At 43.3% G+C, this 26,567-nt stretch overlaps 1 protein-coding gene across 2 annotated transcripts in view; it reads left to right on the top strand.

Annotated features, from left to right (window-relative positions):
* phip (PHIP subunit of CUL4-Ring ligase complex) overlaps positions 1 to 19,760 on the top strand; it is a 122,237-nt gene extending 102,477 nt beyond the window's left edge. For both annotated transcript variants that reach the window (XM_045695488.1, XM_045695487.1), the window contains exons 32-40: positions 2,801 to 2,921; positions 3,077 to 3,202; positions 6,349 to 6,424; positions 6,540 to 6,599; positions 11,378 to 11,548; positions 12,609 to 12,761; positions 16,529 to 16,998; positions 17,341 to 17,546; positions 18,563 to 19,760. In XM_045695488.1, coding sequence (XP_045551444.1) covers positions 2,801 to 2,921; positions 3,077 to 3,202; positions 6,349 to 6,424; positions 6,540 to 6,599; positions 11,378 to 11,548; positions 12,609 to 12,761; positions 16,529 to 16,998; positions 17,341 to 17,546; positions 18,563 to 19,293 — 2,114 coding nt within the window. In that variant the 3' untranslated portion in view covers positions 19,294 to 19,760. The remainder of the gene's footprint in view (positions 1 to 2,800; positions 2,922 to 3,076; positions 3,203 to 6,348; positions 6,425 to 6,539; positions 6,600 to 11,377; positions 11,549 to 12,608; positions 12,762 to 16,528; positions 16,999 to 17,340; positions 17,547 to 18,562) is intronic.
* Positions 19,761 to 26,567: the final 6,807 nt, after the last annotated feature.

The raw sequence follows: 26,567 nt of genomic DNA, 5'->3' as shown, positions 1-26,567 counted from the left end.
TGGCTGCGTTGTTGACTTTGAACGTGTAGCTGGCTAGGTAACCTCGATAGTTTCAGTACTACACCTTGTCATGATACAAAGCAACTTTGTAGCTAGCTAGCTAACATAACACTAATCAAGACGTTCCTTTGTAATGTATTTAGTTTCTACAATGCTGCTCGTCGGTAATAGTTGGCTGGGTTAGGAAAAATGGCATCGCGGGGGACGGAAATAGCTGGCTAGCTAACCTCGATAATTACTAAACTACACAATTATCAAGCTATGACAAAGACAACTATGTAGCTAGCTAGCTAACACTGCACTAGTCAAATCGTTCCGTTGTAAAGTATTAGTATCTACAGCGCTGCTAGTCGGTAACGGTTGGCTAGCTAGCAGTGGGTTAATGATGACTAGGTGTGTTGACTAAGTCTGGCGTCGCGTCGCGGCTGGCTAGCTCACCTCAATAATTACTCTAAACTACACAATTATCTTAGATACAGAGACAGCAAAGACAACTATGTAGCTGGCTAACTAACACTAACACTACACTAATCAAGTCGTTACGTTGTAATGTAATAGTTTCTACAGTGCTGCTAGTCGGTAGAAGTTGGCTAGCTAGCAGTGATGACTAGCTAGCTAGCAGCTAGCAGTGTTGACTACGTTAGGAGGACGAAGATAGCTAGCCTCGATAATTACTCTAAACTACTCTAAACTACACAATTATCTTTGATACAAAGACGGCTATGTAGCTAGCTAAGAAGAATTGCTCTGATCAAACAAATCAAGCCGTTGTAATGTAGTGAAGTGTAATATTACCTGTGGAGCGAAGCGTAGTGCGACTGCTCGCTCCAAACCGGAAGTCATATAGTAATATGATGCTGCCACCCCCGTGCTTCACAGTTGGGATGGTGTTCTTCACCTTGCAAGCATCCCTCTTTTTCCTCCAAACATAACGATGGTCATTATGGCCAAACAGTTCTATTTTTGTTTCATCAGACCAGAGGACATTTCTCCAAAAAGTACGATCTTTGTCCTCCTGTACATTTGCAAACCGTAGTCTGGCTTTTTTATGGCGTTTTTGGAGCAGTGGCTTCTTCCTTGCTGAGCGGCCTTTCAGGTTATGTCGACATATAACTCTTTTTACTGTGGATATAGATACTTTTGTACCCGTTTCCTCCAGCATCTTCACAATGTCTGTCAAGTTGTGTATGGTTCACACTGCAGCTCTTTGCCCAAACTTGAAAAAGGCCTCTTTAAGGACTGAAGGACGCAAGGGACAACTCAATTTTCTTCTGACTTCTTTTATTTATTTAGTCAGTTAGTTCGTTAGTTAGTTAGTTAATTAGGTTGATAACCTTTAAGGCAAAACACAAAAAATAAATATACATTACTTCAAGTAAGGTCATTTGAAATTAAATATATAATCTCAATGTAGTCATATTATCTAAATTATACTATATACTATATAAACCAGACTTGTGGAGGTCTACCATTTTTTTTATGAGGTCTTGGCTAATTTCTTTTAATTTTCCCATGACGTCAAGCAAAGAGACACTGAGTTTGAAGGTAGGCCTTGAAATATATCCACAGGTACACCTTCAATTGACTCAAATTATGTTAATTAGCCTATCAGAAGCTTCTAAAGCCATGACATCATTTTCTGGAATTTTCCAAGTTGTTTAAAGGCATGGGCAATGTACACAATCAGCATTGATACAATCCCAATGGTGTTTCCCATCTCCTCAAAAGTATCTCTGGTCAATCCAGCTCATAATTGGGCTTCACTTCACATAATATACTGAATATCACATCACAGTTTACATATTGTACTAGACATCCCATACACTGAACCTGGGCTCCCTCTAGTGGACCGATGGAGACACAGTTCACTAACACACCCCTTTCTCTCGCTCTCGCTCGCTCTCTGTCTCTGTCCCTCTCTGTCTCTCTCTGTCTCTCTCTGTCCCTCTCTGTCTCTCTCTGTCTCTCTCTGTCTCTCTCTGTCTCTGTCCCTCTCTGTCTCTGTCCCTCTCTGTCTCTCTGTCTGTCTCTGTCTCTCTCTGTCTCTCTCTGTCTCTGTCTCTCTCTCTCAATTCAATTCAAGGGGCTTTATTGGCATGGTAAACATATGTTGACATTGCCAAAGCAAATGAACTAGATAATTAACAAAAGTGAAATAAAAAATAAAAATGAACAGCAAACATTGTATTATACATTACAAATGTCATATTATGTGCAAATAAGTACAAAAGGGAAAATAAATAAACATAAATATGGGTTGTATTTACAATGGTGTTTGTTCTTCACTGGTTGACCTTTTCTTGTGGCCACAGGTCACAAATCTTGCTGCTGTGATGAAACACTGTGGTATTTCACCCAGTAGATATGGGAGTTTATCAAAATTGGGTTTGTTTTCTAATTCTTTGTGGATCTGTGTAATCTGAGGGAAATATGTGTCTCTAATATGGTCATACATTTGGCAGGAGGTTAGGAAGTGCAGCTCAGTTTCCACCTCATTTTGTGGGCAGTGTGCACATAGCCTGTCTTCTCTTGAGAGCCAGGTCTGCCATCGGCATCTTCTCTCAATAGCAAGGCTATGCTCACTGAGTCTGTACATAGTCAAAGCTTTCCTTCATTTTGGGTCAGTCACAGTGGTCAGGTATTCTGCCACTATGTACTCTCTGTTTAGGGTCAAATAGCATTCTAGTTTGCTCTGTTTTTTTGTTAATTCTTTCCGATGTGTCAAGTAGTTATCTTTTTGTTTTCACATGATTTGGTTGGGTCTCCCTCCCTTCCTTCCTCTCTCTCCTCTCTCCTCCAGATGTAGCTGTACCGTTTGCCTTGCCAGTAGATCTCCAGGCGTATCCTTCCTACTGTACTGTAGTCGCCTACCTCACAGACCTCAGCACCATACGGTCCAGGCTGGAGAACCGCTTCTACAGGTACCACAAGGACAGAGTGTGTGTGTGTGTGTGTGTGTGTGTGTGTGTGTGTGTGTGTGTGTGTGTGTGTGTGTGTGTGTGTGTGTGTGTGTGTGTGTGTGTGTGTGTGTGTGTGTGTGTGTGTGTGTGTGTAACAGTGTATCTCTCCCCCCTAGGCGTATGTCATCGTTGATGTGGGAGGTACGTTATATTGAACACAACGCTCAAACCTTTAATGAAACTGGAGCCTTCATCGTTAAAACGGCCAAGTTCGTCTCTGACCTCATGCTCAGCTTCATCAAGTAAGACTCTACTGTTACTATATATGATATTATACAGTTAAATATAACTATAGTTATAACTGTTACTATATATGATATTATACACTTAAATATAACTGTTACTATATATTATACAGTTAAATATAACGATAGTTATAAGTGTTACTATACATGATATTATACAGTTAAATATAACTGTTACTATATATGATATTATACAGTTAAATATAACTGTAGTTATAACTGTTACTATATATGATATTAAACAGTTAAATATAACTGTAGTTATAACTGTTACTATATATGATATTATACAGTTAAATATAACTGTTACTATATATGATATTATACAGTTAAATATAACTGTAGTTATAACTGTTACTATATATGATATTATACAGTTAAATATAACTATAGTTATAACTGTTACTATATATGATATTATACACTTAAATATAACTGTTACTATATATTATACAGTTAAATATAACTATAGTTATAACTGTTACTATATATGATATTATACAGTTAAATATAACTGTTACTATATATGATATTATACAGTTAAATATAACTGTAGTTATAACTGTTACTATATATGATATTATACAGTTAAATATAACTGTAGTTATAACTGTTACTATATATGATATTATACAGTTAAATATAACTGTAGTTATAACTGTTACTATATATGATATTATACAGTTAAATATAACTATAGTTATAACTGTTACTATATATGATATTATACAGTTAAATATAACTGTAGTTATAACTGTTAGTATATATTATACAGTTAAATATAACTGTAGTTATAACTGCTAGTATATATTATACAGTTAAATACAACTTTAGTTATAACTGTTACTATATATGATATTATACAGTTAAATATAACTATAGTTATAACTGTTACTATATATTATACTGCTGTTAATGATAATGCAGAGGATTTTCCCAAGGTTGCTGTTGACGCATATCCCACGGTAGTTATTGGGGTCAAATGTGTATTTTGTGGATTGGGGTGATCAGTCCTTGGTTCCCAAATATTGGAGAAGATGCCAGAGCTGAGGATGATGTTAAAGAGTTTTATAATTTCATTTTGGATACCATCAACACCACAGGGCTTTTTGGGTTGAAGGGTTTGTATGTTGTCCAGTAGTTCATTCAATGTTATTGGAGAATCCAGTGGGTTCTGGTAGTCTTTAATAGATGATTCTAAGATTTACAGTACCAGTCAAAGGTTTGGACACACCTACTCATTCAAGGGTTTTTCTTTATTTGTACTATTTTCTACATTGTAGAATAATAGTGAAGACATCAAAACTATCAAATAACACATATGGAATCATGTAGTAACCAAAAAAGTGTCAAACAAATCAAAATATATTTTAGATTTGAGATTCTTCAAAGTAGCCACACTTTGCCTTGATGACAGCTTTGCACACGCTTGCTGTTCTCTCAACCAGCTTCATCTGGAATGATTTTTAAACAGTCTTGAAGGAGTTCCCACATATGCTGAGCACTTTTTGGCTGCTTTTCCTTCACTCTGCAGTCCAACTCATCCTAAACCATTTCAATTGGGTTGAGGTCGGGTGATTGTGGAGGCCAGGTCATCTGAGGCAGCACTCCATCATTCTCCTTTTTGGTCAAGTAGCCCTTACACAGCCTAGAGGTGTGTTGGGTCATTGTCCTGTTGAAAAACAAATCATAGTCACACTAAGTGCAAACCAGATGGGATGGCGTATCACTGCAGAATGCTGTAGTAGCCATGCTGGTTAAGTGTGCCTTGAATTATAAATAAATCACAGACAGTGTCACCAGCAAAGCACCATCACACCTCCTCCTCCATGCTTCACGGCGGGAACGATACATGCAGAGATCATCTATTCACCTTCTCTGCGTCTCACAAAGACACAGCGGTTAGAACCAAAAATCTCAAATTTGGATTTCATCAGACCAAAGGACAGATTTCCACCGGTCTAATGTCCATTGCTCTTGTTTCTTGGCCCAAGCAAGTCTCTTCTTCTTATTGGTGTTCTTTAGTAGTGGTTTCTTTGCATTAATCCAACCATGAAGGCCTGATTCACTCAGTCTCCTCTGAACAGTTGATGTTGAGATGTGCTGTTACTTGAACACTGTGAAGCATTTATTTGGGCTGCAATTTCAGAGGCTCGTAACTCTAATGAACTTATCCTCTGCAGCAGAGGTAACTCTGGGTCTTCCTTTCCTGTGGCGGTCCTCATGAGGCTGGTAACTCTAATGAACTTATCCTCTGCAGCAGAGGTAACTCTGGGTCTTCCATTCTTGTGGCGGTCCTCATGAGAGCCAGTTTCATCATAGCGCTTGATGGTTTTTGCAACTGCACTTGAAGAAACTTTAAAAGTTCTTGAAATGTTCCGTTTTGGCCGACCTTCATGTCTTAAAGTAATGATGGACTGCCGTTTCTCTTTGCTTATTTTAGCTGTTGTTGCCAATATATGGACTTGGTCATTTACTAAATAGAGCTATCTTCTGTATACCAACCCCTACCTTGTCACAACACAACTGATTGGGTCTCTCTCTCTCTCTCTCTCTCTCTCTCTCTCTCTCTCTCTCTCTCTCTCTCCCACTCTTTCACCATCTCTCTCTCTCTCTCTCTCTCTCTCTCTCTCTCTCTCTCTCTCTCTGTGTCTCTCACTCTGTCTCTCTCTCTCTCTCTCTCTCTGTGTGTGTCTCTCTCTCTGTGTCTCTCACTCTGTCTCTCTCTCTCTCTCTCTCTGTGTGTGTCTCTCTCTCTGTGTCTCTCTCTCTCTCTCTGTGTGTCTCTCTCTCTCTCTGTGTGTCTCTCACTCTCTGTCTCTCTCTCTCTCTCTCTCTCTCTCTCTCTCTGTGTGTGTCTCTCTCTCTGTGTCTCTCTCTCTCTGTGTGTGTCTCTCTCTCTGTGTGTGTCTCACTCTCTGTGTCTGTGTCTCTCTCTGTGTGTGTCTCTCTCTCTCTCTCTCTCTCTCTCTCTCTCTCTCTCTCTCTCTCTGTGTCTCTCTCTCTCTCTCTCTCTGTGTGTGTCTCTCTCTCTGTGTGTCTCTCTCTCTCTCTCTCTCTCTCTCTCTCTCTCTCTCTCTCTCTGTGTGTGTCTCTCTCTCTGTGTGTCTCTCTCTCTCTCTCTCTCTCTCTCTCTCTCCCAGGGACCCCACTATGACGGACATTATTCCTCTCTACAACACCATGAAGAAGACTGCTTTCTCTGACACCGAGGATGAGGTGTGTGTCTTTATCTGTTTTACTGTGTTATGTGTAAACACTTAACAGAAGTAGAAACAGAAAGACTATCCTATATGTTCCTGTATGTTAATGATGTGTTTCCATGGTGATGTAGGATGATGAAGATGAGGATGAAGATACGGACACTCCTGGAACGTCCACACGAAACAGGAAGGTAACACACCTCATCACACCTCTGATTAGCCTGAACCTGAGTTATACTGTTAGCACTGAGGCTCTGATTAGCCTGAACCTGAGTTATACTGTTAGTTCTGAGGCTCTGATTAGCCTGAACCTGAGTTATACTCTTAGCACTGAGGCTCTGATTAGCCTGAACCTGAGTTATACTGTTAGCTCTGAGTCTCTGATTAGCCTGAACCTGAGTTATACTGTTAGCTCTGAGGCTCTGATTAGCCTGAACCTGAGTTATACTGTTAGCACTGAGGCTCTGATTAGCCTGAACCTGAGTTATACTGTTAGTACTGAGGCTCTGATTAGTACTGTTAGCACTGAGGCTCTGATTAGCCTGAACCTGAGTTATACTGTTAGCACTGAGGCTCTGATTAGTACTGTTAGCACTGAGGCTCTGATTAGCCTGAACCTGAGTTATACTGTTAGCACTGAGGCTCTGATTAGCCTGAACCTGAGTTATACTGTTAGCACTGAGGCTCTGATTAGCCTGAACCTGAGTTATACTGTTAGCACTGAGGCTCTGATTAGCCTGAACCTGAGTTATACTGTTAGTACTGAGGCTCTGATTAGGCTGAACCTGAGTTATACTGTTAGCACTGAGGCTCTGATTAGCCTGAACCTGAGTTACAGTGGGGAGAACAAGTATTTGATACACTGCCAATTTTGCAGGTTTTCCTACTTACAAAGCATGTGGAGTTCTGTAATTTGTATCATAGGTACACTTCAACTGTGAGAGACGGAATCTAAAACAAAAATCCAGAAAATCACATTGTATGATATTTAAGTAATTCATTTGCATTTTATTGCAACTTCCCGGCCTTCTTGTTCGCTCTCTGTTCACTGCAAAAGCCTGAAACAAGGTTCTAAAGACTGTTGACATCTAGCGGAAGTATTAGGAAGTGCAAAATGAAATGAACCCTAAGTCACTGTGTGTTAGATAGGCAATGACTTCCTGGTTGGATTGTTCTCAGGTTTTTGAACTGATGTCCTTCCCTCGGTCACCAACTTCCCAGCCTTCTAGTTCTGTCTCTGTTCATCATAGACGCCTCAAACAACTTTCTAACGACTGTTGACATCTAGTGGAAGCCTTAGGAAGTGCAACATGAACCCTAACTCACTGTGTGTTCGATTGGCAATGACTTGAAAAAACTACAGGCACCAGATTTTCATTTCCTGGTTGTATTTTTCTCAGGTTTTTGCCTACCATATGAGTTCTGTTATACTCACAGACATTATTCAAACAGTTTTAGAAACTTCAGAGTATTTTCTATCCAAATCTACTAATAATATGCAAATATTTGACTCTGGGCCCGAGTATTAGGTAGTTTACTCTGGGCACGCTTTTCATCCGAAATCGAAAATACTGCCCCCTATACCTTAAAAAGTTAACAAGGTTCATAAAATCGCTAACTTGCAACTGAAAACATTGATATACTATATACATTCATGTCTCTGAAACTCACTTAGATAATACATTTGATGATACAGCAATACATGTTTTCAACATCTTCAGAAGATACAGGAATGCCAATGGTGGAGGTGTTGCTGTTTATATTCAGAACCACATTCCTGTAAAGATTAGAGAGGATCTCATGTTAAATACTGTTGAAGTAATATGGCTACAGGTTCATCTGCCTCACCTAAAGCCCATTCTGGTGGGAAGCTGCTATAGACCACCACGTGCTAACAGTCAGTATCTGGATAACGTGAGGGAAATGCTTGATAATGTATGTGATATCAACAGAGATGTTTATTTTCTGGGGGATATAAATATTGACTATCATCAAGCTTCCCACTCAAGTGAACTTCCAACTGTAGTCAACCTACCAGGGTAGTTACAAACACTACAGGAATGAAATCATCAACATGTATTGATCACATCTTTACTAATGCTGCAGAAATCTCCTCTAAAGCAGTATCCAAATCCATCAGATGTAGTGATCACAATATAGTAGCCGTATCTAGGAAAACCAAAGACTAGACCTATAGAAGTCAGTAAGAGATCAGACAAAAGGTTTTGTATTGGATTCCAATGTTGAATGATGTTAATGAGGAACATCCTGCACTTTAAGCATTTATGAAATGGATTCATTTATGAAATGGATTCTTCCGGTTACTGACAGGCATGCACCCATAAAGAAACTGAGTGTTAAAACTGCCAAATCCCTACGGATAGATGATTACATGACAAACTGTATGGATGAGAGGGATGAGGCTAAAGGGAATGGCAAATAAGTCTGGCAACACAGCAGATTTACAAACATACAGTACATTGAGAAATCACGTAACTAAATTGAGCAAAAAGGAAAAGAAACTAATATGAAACGAAGATATATGATAAATAAATAATGAAAGTAAAAACCTCTGGAGTTCTAGGCAGAAAAGTTAACTCGGCTCCATCCTTCATTGAGGCTGATGGCTCATTCATAACAGAACCCTTTTCTGTTGGCAACTACTTTGACTAGATTCACTCATTTAGGGGTAACACTTTAACAGTGTCATAACCATGTCATAATATGTCATAACCATGTCATATGTCATAACCATGTCATAATGTCTTAACATGTCATAATATGTCATAACCATGTCATATGTCGTAACCATGTCATAATGTCTTAACATGTCATAATATGTCATAACCATGTCATAATATGTCATAACCATGTCATAGTATGTCATAACCTGTCATGACCCGTATATAGTGTTATTTTATGGCTGGTTATGACACCTACATAAGAGTATCAAAACCCACATATATCCAAATATTATTTTTTTTCTTCCTACTCCTGAAATCAGCAACAGAGCGTTGCGGTAGGTGCATGTCTGACATCAATATGTGCTCAACTACAATGATAATTTAACGTGGTTAATTAAAAAATATATATATATAATATAAACATACTGTTCACAGGTAGACTATGGTGTAATGGAATGTTTTGCCTTTTGTGGTAATTTTTATGGGTTTTGACACTCTTAAGTCGGTGTCATAACCAGCCATAAAATATTGCAATATACTGTATGTCACAACAGGTTTAAATGTATTCTTCATGACAGTGTTATGACCATATTATAACAGGTTATGGCAAGTTTATGTTCGCTGTTATAACATATTATGACATGGTTATGACCATGTCATAACTTGTTATGATGCTGGGTGTCAAGTAAAGTGTTACCAACTTAGGCATGACATGCAAACAACAAATGCTGAGACTTAATTTTCATGCACAACGAACCAAATAATGAAAGACTGTAGCTTTGAATTCCACAAAGTTTGTGGAAGAGGTGAAACAATTATTGCTATCTGTAAATAAGGGTTTACACCTTTAAACCACCTGGAACCGAAAACCTTAATAAACTGTTTGCCACATCTTCAATATAAGCCTAGGAGTGGGCCCTCAGGGCTGGAGGGAGGCAAAGGTCATTCCACTGCCCAGAAATACACTACATGACCAAAAGTATGTGGACACCAGCTCATCAAACATCTCATTCTAAAATCATGGGCATTAATATGGAGTTGGCCCCCCCGTTGCTGCTATAACAGCCTCCACTCTTCTGGGAAGTCATTAAAATGGAGTTGGTCCCCCTTTGCTGCTATAACAGCCTCCACTCTTCTGGGAAGGCTTTCCACTAAATGTTGGAACATTGCTGCAGGGACTTGCTTCCATTCAACCACAAGAGCATTAGGGAGGTCGGGCACTGATGTTGGGAGATTAGGCCGTGCTCTCAGTCGGCGTTCCAATTCATCCCAAAGGTATTCGATGGGGTTGAGGTCAGGGCTCTGTGCAGGCCATTCAAGTTCTTCCACACCGATCTCGACAAACCATTTCTGTATGGACCTCGCTTTGTGCACGGGGGCATTGTCATGCTGAAACGGGAAAGGGCCTTCCCCAAACTGTTGCCACAATGTTGGAGGCACAGAATCTTCTAGAATGTCATTGTATGCTGTAGCGTTAAGATTTCCCTTCATTGGAACTAAGCGGCCCGAACCATGAAAAACAGCCCCAGACCATTATTCCTCCTCCACCAAACTTTACAGTTGGCACTATGCATTGTGGGAGGTAGTGTTTTCCTGGCATCTGCCAAACCCAGATTTGTCCGTCAGACTGCCCGATGGTGAAGTGTGATTCATCACTCCAGAGAATGCATTTCCAGAGTCCAATGTCGGCGAGCTTTACACCACTCCAGCCGACGCTTGGCATTGCGCATGGTGATCTTAGGCTTGTGTGCGGCTGCTCGGCCATGGAAACCCATTTCATGAAGCTCCCAACAAGCAGTTATTGTGCTGATGCTGGATTAGGGTTACAACAGGACAATGACCCAAAGCACAGCTCCAAGCTATGCAATAACTATTTAGGGAAGAAGCAGTCAGCTGGTATTCTGTCTATAATGGAGTGGCCAGCACAGTCACCGGATCTCAACCCTATGGACCTCCCGGTCGCAGCCGGCTGCGACAGAGCCTGGGCTCGAACCCAGAGTCTCTGGTGGCACAGCTAGCACTGCGATGCAGGACCTTAGACCACTGCACCACCCGGGAGGCCCCCTTTTTCAACATCTTGACTATATTTCCTATTCATTTTGCAACTCATTTCATGTATGTTTTCATGGAAAACAAGGACATTTCTAAGTGACCCCAAACTTTTGAACGGTAGTATATATTATGTATTTTATCTGTTGTTTCCTGTTTTTGGACCCCAGGAAGAGTTAGCCTCAGCTAATTGGAGATGCTAATACATATGATGCTGATGATGTGATGTGTGTTAGGGTGGTGGTGTCGGTCTGCAGCAGCTGCAGCGTGGAGGTGGTGGTGTAAGGCGAGGCCGGCCCTTAGACCCCCAGGCCTGGCGGGGGCGCAGCAAGGAGCTGATAGATCTGCTCTTCCAGTGTGAAGACTCAGAACCCTTCAGACAACCTGTCGACCTGGAACAGTACCCCGTAAATACCTGTCTCACTTCTTTACTCAACTGTCTCACCTCTTTACATACCTGTCTCACCACTTTAAAATACCTGTCTCACCTCTTTACTCAACTGTCTCACCACTTTAAAATACCTGTCTCACCTCTTTACTCAACTGTCTCACCGCTTTAAAATAACTGTCTCACCTCTTTACATACCTGTCTCACCTCTTTACATACCTGTCTCACCTCTTTACATACCTGTCTGACGTCTTTACATACCTGTCTCACCTCTTTACATACCTGTCTCACCTCTTTACCTACAGTGGGGGGAAAAAGTATTTGATCCCCTGCTGATTTTGTACGTTTGCCCACTTACAAAGACATGATCAGTCTATAATTTTAATGGTAGGTTTATTTGAACAGTGAGAGACAGAATAACAACAAAAGAATCCTGAAAAATGCATGTAAAAAATGTTATAAAATGATTTGCATTTTAATGAGGGAAATAAGTATTTGACCCCCTCTCAATCAGAAAGATTTCTGGCTCCCAGGTGTCTTTTATACAGGTAACGAGCTGAGATCTGTCTGTCTGTCCATCTCTGTCTCTCAAGCGGTCTGTCTGTCTGTACAACCTGGTCTGACAATCTACCTCTCTCTCTATCCTGTCTGTCTCTAACCTGTCTGTCTGTATAACCTGGTCTGACAATCTACCTCTCTCTCTATCCTGTCTGTCTCTAACCTGTCTGTCTGTATAACCTGTCTGTCTCTAACCTGTCTGTCTGTCGCTAACCTGTCTGTTTCTAACCTTTCTGTCTGTATAACCTGTCTGTCTGTCTCTAACATGTCTGTCTGTGTAACCTGTCTGTCTCTAACCTGTTTGTCTGTCTCTAACCTGTCTGTCTGTCTCTAACCTGTCTGTCTGTATAACCTGTATGTCTGTCTCTAACCTGTCTGTCTGTCTGTCTCTAACCTTTCTGTCTGTCTGTATAACCTGTCTGTCTCTAACCTGTCTGTCTGTATAACCTGTCTGTCTGTTTCTAACCTGTCTGTCTGTATAACCTGTCTGTCTCTAACCTGTCTGTCCACCTGTCCCTCAGGACTATCTGGACATCGTGGACACCCCAATGGACTTTGGGACGGTCCGGGGGATGCTAAGATCGGGGGAGTACGCCTCTCCTCTGGAGCTCTGCCAGGACGTGCGGCTTATCTTCAGCAACTCTAAAGCTTACACACCCAGCAAGAAGTCCCGGGTGAGACGCGTTAATACAGTTACTGTTCATATTTATAACACGTTAATAGGTACTATTCATATTTATAACACATTAACCTGTTAGGGACAGACGTTCCGCTAGCGGAATGCCTCACCAATATCCAATGGTATAGCGTGGCGTGAAATACAAATACCTCAAAAATGCAAAAACTTCAATTTCTCAAACATATGACTATTTTACACCATTTTAAAGACAAGACTCTCCTTTATCTAACCACATCGTCCGATTTCAAAAAGGCTTTACAACGAAAGCAAAACATTAGATTATGTCAGGAGAGTACCCTCCCAAAAATAATCACACAGCCATTTTCAAAGCAAGCATATGTCACAAAAACCAAAACTACAGCTAAATGCAGCACTAACCTTTGATGATCTTCATCAGATGACACTCCTAGGACATTATGTTATACAATACATGCATGTTTTGTTCAATCAAGTTCATATTTATATCAAAAAACAGCTTTTTACATTAGCATGTGACTAGCATGTGACTAGCATTCCCACCGAACACTGCCGGTGAATTTACTAAATTACTCACGATAAACGTTCACAAAAAAACATAACAATTATTTTAAGAATTATAGATACAGAACTCCTCTATGCACTCGATATGTCCGATTTTAAAATTTCGTGAAAATGTCAAAATATTCTATTACCTTACTTTGAAGCATGTCAAACGCTGTTTAAAATAAATTTTTATGCTATTTTTCTCGTAAAATAGCGATAATATTCCAACCGGGCGACGTTGTATTTGTTCAAGCACTGAAAGAAAAAAATGGAGTCGTCTTGTGCACGCGCGCTCCAGTGTCATTGTTCTCAGCAGGACCACTCACATAAACTCCTGCTGTTTTTCGCCCAGAGACTGGAGAGCTCTCATTCCACTTTCTGGCGCCTTCTGAGAGCCAATGAAAGTCTTAGAAAATGTCACGTTACAGCAGAGATGCTGTATTTTTGATAGAGATGCCCTAGAAGGAGAACAAATTGTCAGACAGGGCACTTCCTGTATAGAATCTTCTCAGATTTTGGCCTGCCATATGAGTTCTGTTATACTCACAGACACCATTCAAACGGTTTTAGAAACTTCAGAGTGTTTTCTATCCAAATATACTAATTATATGCATATTCTAGTTTCTGGGCAGGAGTAGTAACCAGATTAAATCGGGTACGTTTTTTATCCGGCCGTTAAAATACTGCCCCCTATCCCAAACACCTTAATAGGTACTCTTCATATTTATAACACATTAATAGGTACTATTCATATTTATAACACATTAATAGGTACTATTCATATGTATAACACGTTAATAGCTACTATTCATATGTATAACATGTTATTACACTTACTATTCATATTTATAACACATTAATAGGTACTATTCATATTTATAACATGTTATTACACTTACTATTCATATTTATAACACATTAACCTCCCCCACCTACTCAACAGCCAGTCTAATCCCGTGGCGCGATATTCAAATACCTCAAAAATGCAAAAACTTCAATTTTTCAAACATATGACTATTTTACACCATTTTAAAGACAAGACTCTCGTTAATCTAACCACACTGTCCGATTTCAAAAAGGCTTTACAACGAAAGCAAAACATTAGATTATGTCAGCAGAGTACCCAGCCAGAAATAATCAGACACCCATTTTTCAAGCAAGCATATTATGTCACATAAACCCAAACCACAGCTAAATGCAGCACTAACCTTTGATGATCTTCATCAGATGACAACCCTAGGACATTATGTTATACAATACATGCATGTTTTGTTCAATCAAGTTCATATTTATATCAAAAAACAGCTTTTTACATTAGCATGTGACTAGCATGTGACTAGCATTCCCACCGAACACTGCCGGTGAATTTACTAAATTACTCACGATAAACGTTCACAAAAAACATAACAATTATTTTAAGAATTATAGATACAGAACTCCTCTATGCACTCGATATGTCCGATTTTAAAATAGCTTTTCGGTGAAAGCACATTTTGCAATATTCTCAGTAGATAGCCCGGCATCACAGGGCTAGCTATTTAGACACCCAGCAAGTTTAGCACTCACCAAAGTCAGATTTACTGTAAGAAAAATGTTATTACCTTTGCTGTTCTTCGTCAGAATGCACTCCCAGGACTTCTACTTCAATTAACAAATGTTGGTTTGGTCCCAAATAATCCATTGTTATATCCAAATAGCGGCGTTTTGTTCGTGCGTTCAAGACGCGTTTCGTGACAAAACATTTCTAAATATTCCATTACCCTACTTCGAAGCATGTCAACCGCTGTTTAAAATCCATTTTTATGCCATTTTTCTCGTAAAAAAAGCGATAATATTCCGACCGGGCAATCGTTTTTTTATTATAAAGAGAGTGAAAGTAAATGCATGCTATCCCCTCATGCACGAGCCTCAGTCTAATGGCCCTCTGATAGAGCACTTGCCAAACGCGCTAATGTGTTTCAGCCTGGGGACGGAATTACATCGTTCAGCTTTTTCCCGCCTTCTGAGAGCCCATGGGAGCCGTAGGAAGTGTCACGTCATGCCAGAGATCCCCTGTATTTGTTAGAGATGATCAAGGAGGGCAAGAAATTGTCAGACAGGCCACTTCCTGTAAGGAATCTTCTCAGGTTTTGGCCTGCCAAATGAGTTCTGTTATACTCACAGACACCATTTAAACAGTTTTGAAACTTTAGGGTGTTTTCTATCCAAAGCCTAATTATTGGCTTTGGATAGAAAACACCCTAAAGTTTCTAAAACTGTTTGAATGGTGTCTGTGAGTATAACAGAACTCATATGGCAGGCAAAAACCTGAGAAGATTCTGTACAGGAAGTACCCTCTCTGACCATTCCTTGGGCTTCTTGGCTCTGTTTATTGAAAAATTAGGATCTTTGCTGTAACGTGACACTTCCTACGGCTCCCATAGGCTCTCAGAACCCGGGAAAAAGCTGAATGATGTAATTCTAGGTGCTGGCTGAAGAACTTTAGCGCCTTTGGTTAAGTGGTCTATCAGAGGACAATGAGCTGAGGCGCGTGCACGGGGCGACACCATGTTTTTATTTTCTCTCTCTTTGTACTAAAACACAGATTCCCGGTCGGAATATTATCGCTTTTTTACGAGAAAAATTGCATAAAAATTGATTTTAAACAGCGGTTGACATGCTTCGAAGTACGGTAATGGAATATTTAGATTTTTTTGTCACGAAACGCGTCGGGCGCGAACCCTTATTTACCCTTTCGGATAGTGTCTTGAACGCACGAACAAAACGCCGCTATTTGGATATAACTATGGATTATTTGGGACCAAACCAACATTTGTTATTGAAGTAGAAGTCCTGGGAGTGCATTCTGACGAAGAACAGCAAAGGTAATAACATTTTTCTTATAGTAAATCGGACTTTGGTGAGGGCTAAACTTGGTGGGTGTGTAAATAGCTAGCCCTGTGATGCCGGGCTATCTACTTAGAATATTGCAAAATGTGCTTTCACCGAAAAGCTATTTTAAAATCGGACATAGCGAGTGCATAGAGGAGTTCTGTATCTATAATTCTTAAAATAATTGTTATGTTTTTATGCTCTTATCAATAATTATAAGACATTGACACTATCCTTATCATTTTCATAACATGTTAATACACTCCTATTCATGTTCATAACAAGGTAATACACTCAAATTGATGTTCATAACGTGATACACCCCTATTCATGTTATTAACATGGTAATTCACTCTTATTCCTGTGTAGATCTACAGTATGAGTCTGCGTCTGTCTGCGTTGTTTGAGGAACATGTCAACTCCATCCTGGCTGACTACAAAGCCATCCATGGACAGAAGGACAGAAAGACGAGACATAGAGCAGACAGACAGACCAGACACGTGGCGGACAGACAAACCGACAGACAGACCAGACACGTGGTGGACAGACAAACCGACAGACAGACCAGACACGTGGTGGACAGACAAACCGACAGACAGACCAGACACGTGGTGGACAGACAAACTGACAGACAGACTAGACACGTGGTGGACAGACAAACCGACAGACAGACAAGACACGTGGCGGCCAGACAAACCGACAGACAGACAAGACACATGGCGGAAAGACAAACCGACAGACAGACCAGACACATGGCGGAAAGACAAACCGACAGACAGACCAGACAAGCTATGAAGAGGAGGAGGAGTGACTCTCCCTCCAGCAGCGCTGCCTCAAGGTATCTGATTGGTTAATCTGACCTAGCATCGGTGTGTTAGAGCCTTGTGATTGGTTAACCTGACCTGGCATCGGTGTGTTAGAGCCTTGTGATTGGTTAATCTGACCTAGCATCGGTGTGTTAGAGCCTTGTGATTGGTTAATCTGACCTAGCATCGGTGTGTTAGAGCCTTGTGATTGGTTAATCTGACCTAGCATCGGTGTGTTAGAGCCTTGTGATTGGTTAATCTGACCTAGCATCGGTGTGTTAGAGCCTTGTGATTGGTTAATCTGACCTAGCATCGGTGTGATAGAGCCTTGTGATTGGTCTTTGTGATCTTAACGTTTTATCTCCCTCCTTTAGCCCAGAGAGGAAGAAGCGTGTGTCATCGAGGGGTGTATCCAGACTAGATTCCTTGGCCCCACCCACGGCTGCAGCCCCACAGCGCCCTCCCTCCTTGAGACAGACCATCCCCCTCCTCAATGGGAAGGCAGAACAACAGACCCCCGGACGCACACGCAGCGCCAGGACACACACACCCTCCACAGCAGACATGCACAGCACTGCAGGTGAGGAGTACACACACACACACACACACACACACACACACACACACACACACACACACACACACACACACACACACACACACACACACACACACACACACACACACACACACACACACACACACACACACACACACACACACACACACACACACACACACACACACACACACACACACACACACACACACACACACACACACACACACACACACACACACACACACACACACACACACACACACACACACTTGTAGACAGACCTACACCTACAGAAAGACACAGACACCCTTTACAACAGACATGACATACCCCTTTACCCTTTAAAACAGACATGACATACCCCTTTACAACAGACATGACATACCCCCTTACCCTTTACAACAGACATGACATACACCTTTACATTTTACATTTACATTTTAGTCATTTAGCAGACGCTCTTATCCAGAGCGACTTACAGTAGTGAATGCATACATTTCATACTTTTTTTTTTTCTGTGCTGGCCCCCCGTGGGAAACGAACCCACAACCCTGGTGTTGCAAACACCATGCTCTACCAACTGAGCTACAGGGAAGGCCTTTACCCTTTACAACAGACATGACATACCCCCTTACCCTTTACAACAGGGATGACATACCCCCTTACCCTTTACAACAGACATGACATACCCCTTTACCCTTTACAACAGACATGACATATCCCTTTACCCTTTACAACAGACATGACATACCCCTTTACCCTTTACAACAGACATGACATACCCCTTTACCCTTTACAACAGACATGACATACTGCCGTACTCTTTAAAACAGACATGACATACCCCCTCACCCTCTACAACAGACATGACATACCCCCTCACCCTCTACAACAGACATAACAGACCCCCCTCACCCTCTACAACAGACATAACAGACCCCCCTCACCCTCTACAACATACAACACTGCAGGTAAAGAGTACACATTCGACTGATTGGTTGATTGAACTGACATTCTCCCTGTCCGTCCCCCAGCCTCCCCTCGTAGCCCCTCCCCTCAGGCTACTGTCCACCTGAATGGCCACAGTAGTCAGGAGCCAGTGGGCGTGTCTGCAGGTCGGAGGGGACGGAGACCCAGAGCAGTGACCCCTGAACCCAGTCCTAACCCCGCCCCCAAGGGTCGCCCTCCCGGCAGGAAGAGAGGAAGGAAGTCCAAACAAGAACTAGAGGCCATGAGGAGGAGGGGCCTCCGGCGAAGCTCCACCCCAGAGGACAAGCTCAACCAATCCACAGGCGACGAGGGCGGGACTTCCTCCGCCCAGGAAGCGTCTGTGCTGTCGGGGGCCGGACTTCCAGGAACGCCGCGGCGCCGCGGTAGGCCAAGACTGGTCAGGACAGAGATAGCCCCTCCCCCTTCTAGCCCCGACCCCTCCCCTTCCCCTTTGAGGAGGAGCAGCCGGCGAATCAACGACGAGATGACTCCCCCTGCCCAGTCTCTGCAACAATCACAGCGCGTGAGGGAATCGCCACAGGACGAGAACGACGATGAAGAGGAGGAGGCGGAACAGGAAGGGGAGGGGTCAGCGGGATCGATGCGTACGCGTAACCGGGGGCGACGGACGGCGTACTACACGGAGGAGGACTCAGAGGAGGAGGAGCAGAGACAACTCCTGGTTGAAGACTCCTCCCTCACCTTTGGTACTTCCTCAAAGGGGCGTGTCCGCAAGCTCACAGACAAGGCCAAGGCCAACCTCATCGGCTGGTAACCGCGACAACCAACCGCTCCCCCGTTATTATGGGATGGTTACCATGACAACTGTTCCCTGGTAACCACGACAACCATGCATTTACTTTGGGCTGGTAACAAAGACAACCCCCCCACTTCCAGACCAGAGGAGAAGATTGGTTGGTCTGACTACTTCCTGTTGTAGGGCAGGGTGCGGGTGATGGTTGCTCCTGGCCTGTTCCCGTCCCTGTGTCCACACTCACCCCTCCTCGCCATAGACCAGCCTGAAGCTCCTCTCTCATTGGTCCTTGGACGACTAGTTTCCTGTGGGGTTTTGACTTTGGACCGTCTCCTGAACACACAACCACATGACCATGGACACACACACACATACACACACGCTGTTAAAGCTTCCTGTGTTCTCTCTGACCGTCTCTCTGCCTATTCTCTCTGGCTGTCTCTCTGACTGTTCTCTCTGACCGTTTCTCTGACCGTCTCTCTGACCGTCTCGCTGACCGTCTCTCTGACTGTTCTCTCTGACCGTTTCTCTGACCGTTTCTCTGACCGTCTCTCTGACCGTCTCGCTGACCGTCTCTCTGACCGTTCTCTCTGACCGTCTCTCTGACCGTTCTCTCTGACCGTCTCTCTGACCGTTCTCTCTGACCGTCTCTCTGACCGTTCTCTCTGGCTGTTCTCTCTGCCTGTTCTCTCTGGCCGTCTCTCTGACTGTTCTCTCTGACAGTTTCTCTGACCGTCTCTCTGGCCGTCTCTCTGACTGTTCTCTCTGACAGTTTCTCTGACCGTCTCTCTGGCCGTCTCTCTGACCGTTCTCTCTGACTGTTCTCTCTGGCCGTCTCTCTGACTGTTCTCTCTGACCGTTTCTCTGACCGTCTCTCTGACCGTCTCTCTGACCATCTCTCTGACCGTTCTCTCTGACCGTCTCTCTGACCATCTCTCTGACCGTTCTCTCTGACCATTTCTCTGACCGTCTCTCTGACCATCTCTCTGACCGTTCTCTCTGACCATTTCTCTGACCATCTCTCTGACCGTTCTCTCTGACCATTTCTCTGACCGTCTCTCTGACCGTTCTCTCTGACCGTTCTCTCTGACCATTTCTCTGACCGTCTCTCTGACCGTTCTCTCTGACCGTTCTCTCTGACCATTTCTCTGACCGTCTCTCTGACCGTTCTCTCTGACAGTTCTCTCTGGCCGTCTCAATGTGTGTTCATGTTTGCATGTGTGTGTGCCACAACACCAAATGGGTAGGGAGTGTGTACAACACCAAATGGGTAGGGTGTGTACACAACACCAAATGGGTAGGGTGTGTACACAACACCAAATGGGTAGGGTGTGTACACAACACCAAATGGGTAGGGTGTGTACACAACACCAAATGGGTAGTGTGTGTATCATAGTGAAGTGTGTGGTGGCTCTATCCAGAGAGAGAGAGAGAGAGCTGATTGAAGGTTGTGTCTGTATGAAAGACAGTCCTCATCATTAGCAATATCTGGTGCCTTTCTGTGGGGTTTACCTGTGTGTGGGTGGGTGGGTTGGTGTGGGGGTGTGTGTGGTGTGTGTGTGTGTGTGAGAGAGAGAGAGAGATCTGTGGCGTTTACCTGTGTGTTGGTGTGGTTGTGTGTGTGTGTGTGGTGTGTGTGTGTGAGAGAGAGAGAGAGAGAGATATGTGTAGTTTAGTGTACAACCAGTGGTGTCATACAGTTTGATGGAAGTTGATATCAGAGTGTATTTCTTGACAATGGTTGATGTATTATAGGCCAGATATTGTTGTCCAGCTGAAGGTACAGAGGTTGCTGTTAGCCTGGTCTCGGATTGGTTTGTGCTATCACGTCATCTCCTTGGTATGACTGAGAGGCAAGGAGTGGCGTGATGACACAAACAGACTGGTACCCAGGCAATTTTTTTGGTGTGTTTAACCCTGTTGTCCAGTTCGGAGAGGGATTAGACAGCTTGTATCATTTGAATGAAACCTAATTAAATGTTGATATTTCAAAATGTCTGTTTGTAAAGGGTGATCACACGCAGTCCTACCTAAGGTTGTGGCTGGCGGTCATGACGTTTTGTCCACCGGTTATCGTCACGCAAAAAGACTGTCGGTCTCACGGTAATTAACCGGTAATTAACATAAATACTTTTAGCATCATCAGGCCACCACATACAAGCTGCATAAAAACCTTCGGGACATCTACATTTAAAAGTCTAATAAATAAACGTAATATACACCATCACAATAAAGCCAGTATTTATTATAGTCCGAAAGAAACATTAGGACATGAACATTTTATTTCAGAAGAACAGAATAGGAGTTGTCCAACTGTATCTCCATGCTATAGATAGTGTATGTTATCTGGCTATTCTCCATGATATAGACTGTAGACTTGTTCATTTAGCAGACTAGATCCTGTATGTTATCTGGCTATGATATAGACTGTAGACTTGTTCATTTAGCAGACTAGATCCTGTATGTTATCTGGCTATGATATAGACTGTAGGCTTGTTCATTTATCAGACTAGATACTGTATGTTATCTGGCTATGATATAGACTGTAGACTTGTTCATTTATCAGACTAGATACTGTATGTTATCTGGCTATGATATAGACTGTAGACTTGTTCATTTATCAGACTAGATACTGTATGTTATCTGGCTATTCTCCATGATATAGACTGTAGACTTGTTCATTTATCAGACTAGATACTGTATGTTATCTGGCTATTCTCCATGATATAGACTGTAGACTTGTTCATTTATCAGACTAGATACTGTATGTTATCTGGCTATTCTCCATGATATAGACTGTAGACTTGTTCATTTATCAGACTAGATTCTGTATGTTATCTGGCTATGATATAGACTGTAGACTTGTTCATTTAGCAGACTAGATACTGTATGTTATCTGGCTATGATATAGACTGTAGACTTGTTCATTTATCAGACTAGATACTGTATGTTATCTGGCTATGATATAGACTGTAGGCTTGTTCATTTATCAGACTAGATCCTGTATGTTATCTGGCTATGATATAGACTGTAGACTTGTTCATTTATCAGACTAGATACTGTATGTTATCTGGCTATTATATAGACTGTAGACTTGTTCATTTATCAGACTAGATACTGTATGTTATCTGGCTATGATATAGACTGTAGACTTGTTCATTTATCAGACTAGATACTGTATGTTATCTGGCTATGATATAGACTGTAGGCTTGTTCATTTATCAGACTAGATACTCTATGTTATCTGGCTATTCTCCATGATATAGACTGTAGGCTTGTTCATTTAGCAGACTAGATATGCTTATAAGTCCCTTGTGAGATCATTTGAGACAGGTCCGATACACTAGAATGAGAGTTATATGGCAACTTTAGGTTGTGAATGATACAAAACTTAGAATATCTTAGAAATCAAAACATGTATGTGCTGCATGATGGGACTTTTGATGATTTGAGAAAGTAGATAAAACAAAGAATCTTTCTCTGTTCCTTGCCTCAGGCTGCACAAAGCTGTTCTCTCATCAAGTCATCATATTATCACAACTCAATTTAATATTGTCTTTACTCACATGATAAATGAGTTGAGATTTAGAATGGCCCATGGTGAAACAGGAACAGGAAACACATCTGTATGCACTGGAATAACGAATGGAGGTAGAGCGCTTTCCCCACCGGTCCGTTTTAAGGCCGCTTTGGGTTTTACAGCGAAGCATGTGCTTAATATGAGACAAGGAAACATATTTCACTGAACTGTTGAAGAGCCTCTATCTCTCTGCACGCTCCAGAAATAAAAGAGAGAGGAGGAGGAGATGGAAACGCACGGTGGAGAGATGGTGGACTCCTAACCGGATCCAAACTAGATGGAACCAGATCAAACCAGATTTAAATGGACTGAAGCGAACTGGAAACTGATCCTAGATTTCGTGTTTGTTCTGATTGTGCCTTGGAAACTCTCGCTCTCTCTCTCCTGGATACCCTCTCTCTCGGATACTATCTCTCTCTCAGATACTATCTCTCTCCTGGATACTATCTCTCTCTCCTGGATACCCTCTCTCTCTCTCTCTCTCTCGGATACTATCTCTCTCTCGGATACTATCTCTCTCCTGGATACTATCTCTCTCCTGGATACTATCTCTCTCTCCTGGATACCCTCTCTCTCTCTCTCTCTCTCTCTCTCTCTCTCTCTCGGATACTATCTCTCTCTCCTGGATACCCTTTCTCTCTCCTGGATACTATCTCTCTCTCCTGTATACCCTCTCTCTCTCTCCTGGATACTATCTCCCTCTCCTGGATACTATCTCTCTCTCCTGGATACCCTTTCTCTCTCCTGGATACTATCTCCCTCTCCTGGATACCCTCTCTCTCTCCTGGATACCCTCTCTCTCTCTCTCCTGGATAATATCTCTCTCTCCTGGATACTATCCCTCTCCTGGATATTCTCTCTCTCCTGGATACTCTCGCTCTCTCCTGGATACCCTCTCTCTCTCCTGGATACCCTCTCTCCCTCCTGGATACCCTCTCTCTCTCCTGGATACCCTTTCTCTCTCCTGGATACCTTCTCTCTCTCCTGGATACCCTTTCTCTCTCCTGGATACCTTCTCTCTTTCCTGGATACCCTCTCTCTCTCCTGGATACTATCTCTCTCTCCTGGATACTATCTCTCTCCTGGATACTATCTCTCTCTCCTGGATACTATCTATCTCCTGGATACTCTCTCTCTCTCCTGGATACTCTCTCTCTCCTGGAAACTCTCTCTCTCTCTCCTGGATACCCTTTCTCCTGGATACTTTCTCTCTCTCCTGGATACCCTCTCTCTCCTGGATACTCTCTCTCTCCTGGATACTATCTCTCTCCTGGATACTATCTCCCTCTCCTGGATACCCTTTCTCTCTCCTGGATACCTTTTCTCTCTCCTGGATACTATCTCTCTCTCCTGGATACCCTTTCTCTCTCCTGGATATTATCTCTCTCCTGGATACCCTTTCTCTCTCCTGGATACCCTCTCTCTCTCCTAGATACTGTCGAAAACAGCAGGTCCGGGACAAGGTAGCACGTTGTCCGGTGAACAGGTCAGGGTTCCATAGCTGCAGGCAGAACAGTTGAAACTGGAGCAGCATCACGACCAGCTGGACTGGGGACAGCAAGGAGTCTTCAGGCCAGGTAGTCCTGAGTCATGGTCCTAGGGCTCAGGTCCTCCGGGAGGAGAGGGGGAGAGAGAGAATTAGAGGGAGCATACTTCAATTAACACGGGACACCAGATAAGACATGAGAATTATACCAGATATAAAAGACTGATCCTAGCCCCCCGGCACATAGACACTGCAGGCTGAGACGTGGGGGTCCGGGGAGACTGTGGCCCCGTCCGACGATACCCCTGGACAGGAGCCTTGTCTGGTTGGTGGGCTGGGAGGAGCCCTGTCTGTCTGCTGATTGGTGGGCTGGGTGGAGCCCTGTCTGTCTGCTGATTGGTGGGATGGGAGGAGCCCTGTCTGTCTGCTGATTGGTGGGCTGGGAGGAGCAGACTGTCTGTCTGCTGGTTGGTGGGCTGGGAGGAGCCCTGTCTGTCTGCTGATTGGTGGGCTGGGAGGAGCCCTGTCTGTCTGCTGATTGGTGAGCTGGGAGGAGCCCTGTCTGTCTGCTGATTGGTGGGCTGGGAGGAGCCCTGTCTGTCTGCTGATTGGTGGGCTGGGAGGAGCCCTGTCTGTCTGCTGATTGGTGGGCTGGGAGGAGCCCTGTCTTTTGGTTTAGACTAGACTGATCAGTTCTAGAGGAGCTAGACAGGACTGGGCTGGACAGACAGACTACACTAGACAGGACTGGGCTGGACAGACAGACAGACTATACTAGACAGTACTGGGCTGGACAGACAGACTGGGCTGAACAGACAGACAGACTACACAAGACAGGACTGGGCTTGACAGACAGACTGACTACACTAGACAGGACTGGGCTGGACAGACAGACTGGGCTGGACAGACAGACAGAATACACTAGACAGGACTGGGCTGGACAGACAGTCAGACTACACTAGACAGGACTGGGCTGGACAGACAGACTACACTAGACAGGACTGGGCTGGACAGACAGACAGACTGGGCTGAACAGACAGACAGACTACACAAGACAGGACTGGGCTTGACAGACAGACTGACTACACTAGACAGGACTGGGCTGGACAGACAGACAGACTATACTAGACAGGACTGGGCTGGACAGACAGACTGGGCTGAACAGACAGACAGACTACACAAGACAGGACTGGGCTTGACAGACAGACTGACTACACTAGACAGGACTGGGCTGGACAGACAGACTGGGCTGGACAGACAGACAGAATACACTAGACAGGACTGGGCTGGACAGACAGTCAGACTACACTAGACAGGACTGGGCTGGACAGACAGACTACACTAGACAGGACTGGGCTGGACAGACAGACAGACTGGGCTGAACAGACAGACAGACTACACAAGACAGGACTGGGCTTGACAGACAGACTGACTACACTAGACAGGACTGGGCTGGACAGACAGACAGAATACACTAGACAGGACTGGGCTGGACAGACAGTCAGACTACACTAGACAGGAATGGGCTGGACAGACAGACTACACTAGACAGGACTGGGCTGGACAGACAGACAGACTACACTAGACAGGACTGGGCTGGACAGACAGACTGACTACACTAGACAGGACTGGACTGGGCTGGACAGACAGACTGGGCTGGACAGACAGACAGAATACACTAGACAGGACTGGGCTGGCCAGACAGACAGACAGACTACACTAGTGTAGTCTGTATATCTGTCCACCCCAGTCTGTCTGTCTGTCCAGCCCAGTCCTGTCTGTCTAGTGTAGTCTGTCTGTCTGTCCATCCCAGTCTGTCTGTCTAGTTTAGTCTATATGTCTAGTGTAGTCTGTCTGTCTGTCCAGCCCAGTCTGTCTGTCTGTCCAGCCCAGTCCGTCTGTCTGTCCAGCCCAGTCCTGTCCAGCGTAGTCTGCCTGTCTGTCCAGCCCAATCCTGTCCAACGTAGTCTGCCTGTCTGTCCAGCCCAGTCCTGTCCAACGTAGTCTGTCTGTCCAGCCCAGTCCTGTCCAACGTAGTCTGTCTGTCCAGCCCAGTCCTGTCCAACGTAGTCTGCCTGTCTGTCCAGTGTAGTCTGTCTGTCTGTCCAGTGTAGTCTCTCTCTCTCAATTTTTAAATTAAATTAAATTTGCTTCATTGGCATAAAGTAGCAATGTACATATCGCCAAAGCTTACTTTGGAGATGTACAATATTAACATAATTAATAATA

This window comes from Salmo salar, chromosome ssa15, assembly GCF_905237065.1.
Source record: "Salmo salar chromosome ssa15, Ssal_v3.1, whole genome shotgun sequence".
In the NCBI taxonomy this organism is placed as follows: domain Eukaryota; kingdom Metazoa; phylum Chordata; class Actinopteri; order Salmoniformes; family Salmonidae; genus Salmo; species Salmo salar.
The sequence above is the reverse complement of the archived record's forward strand: the minus strand, read 5'-3'. Positions and strand labels throughout refer to the sequence as shown.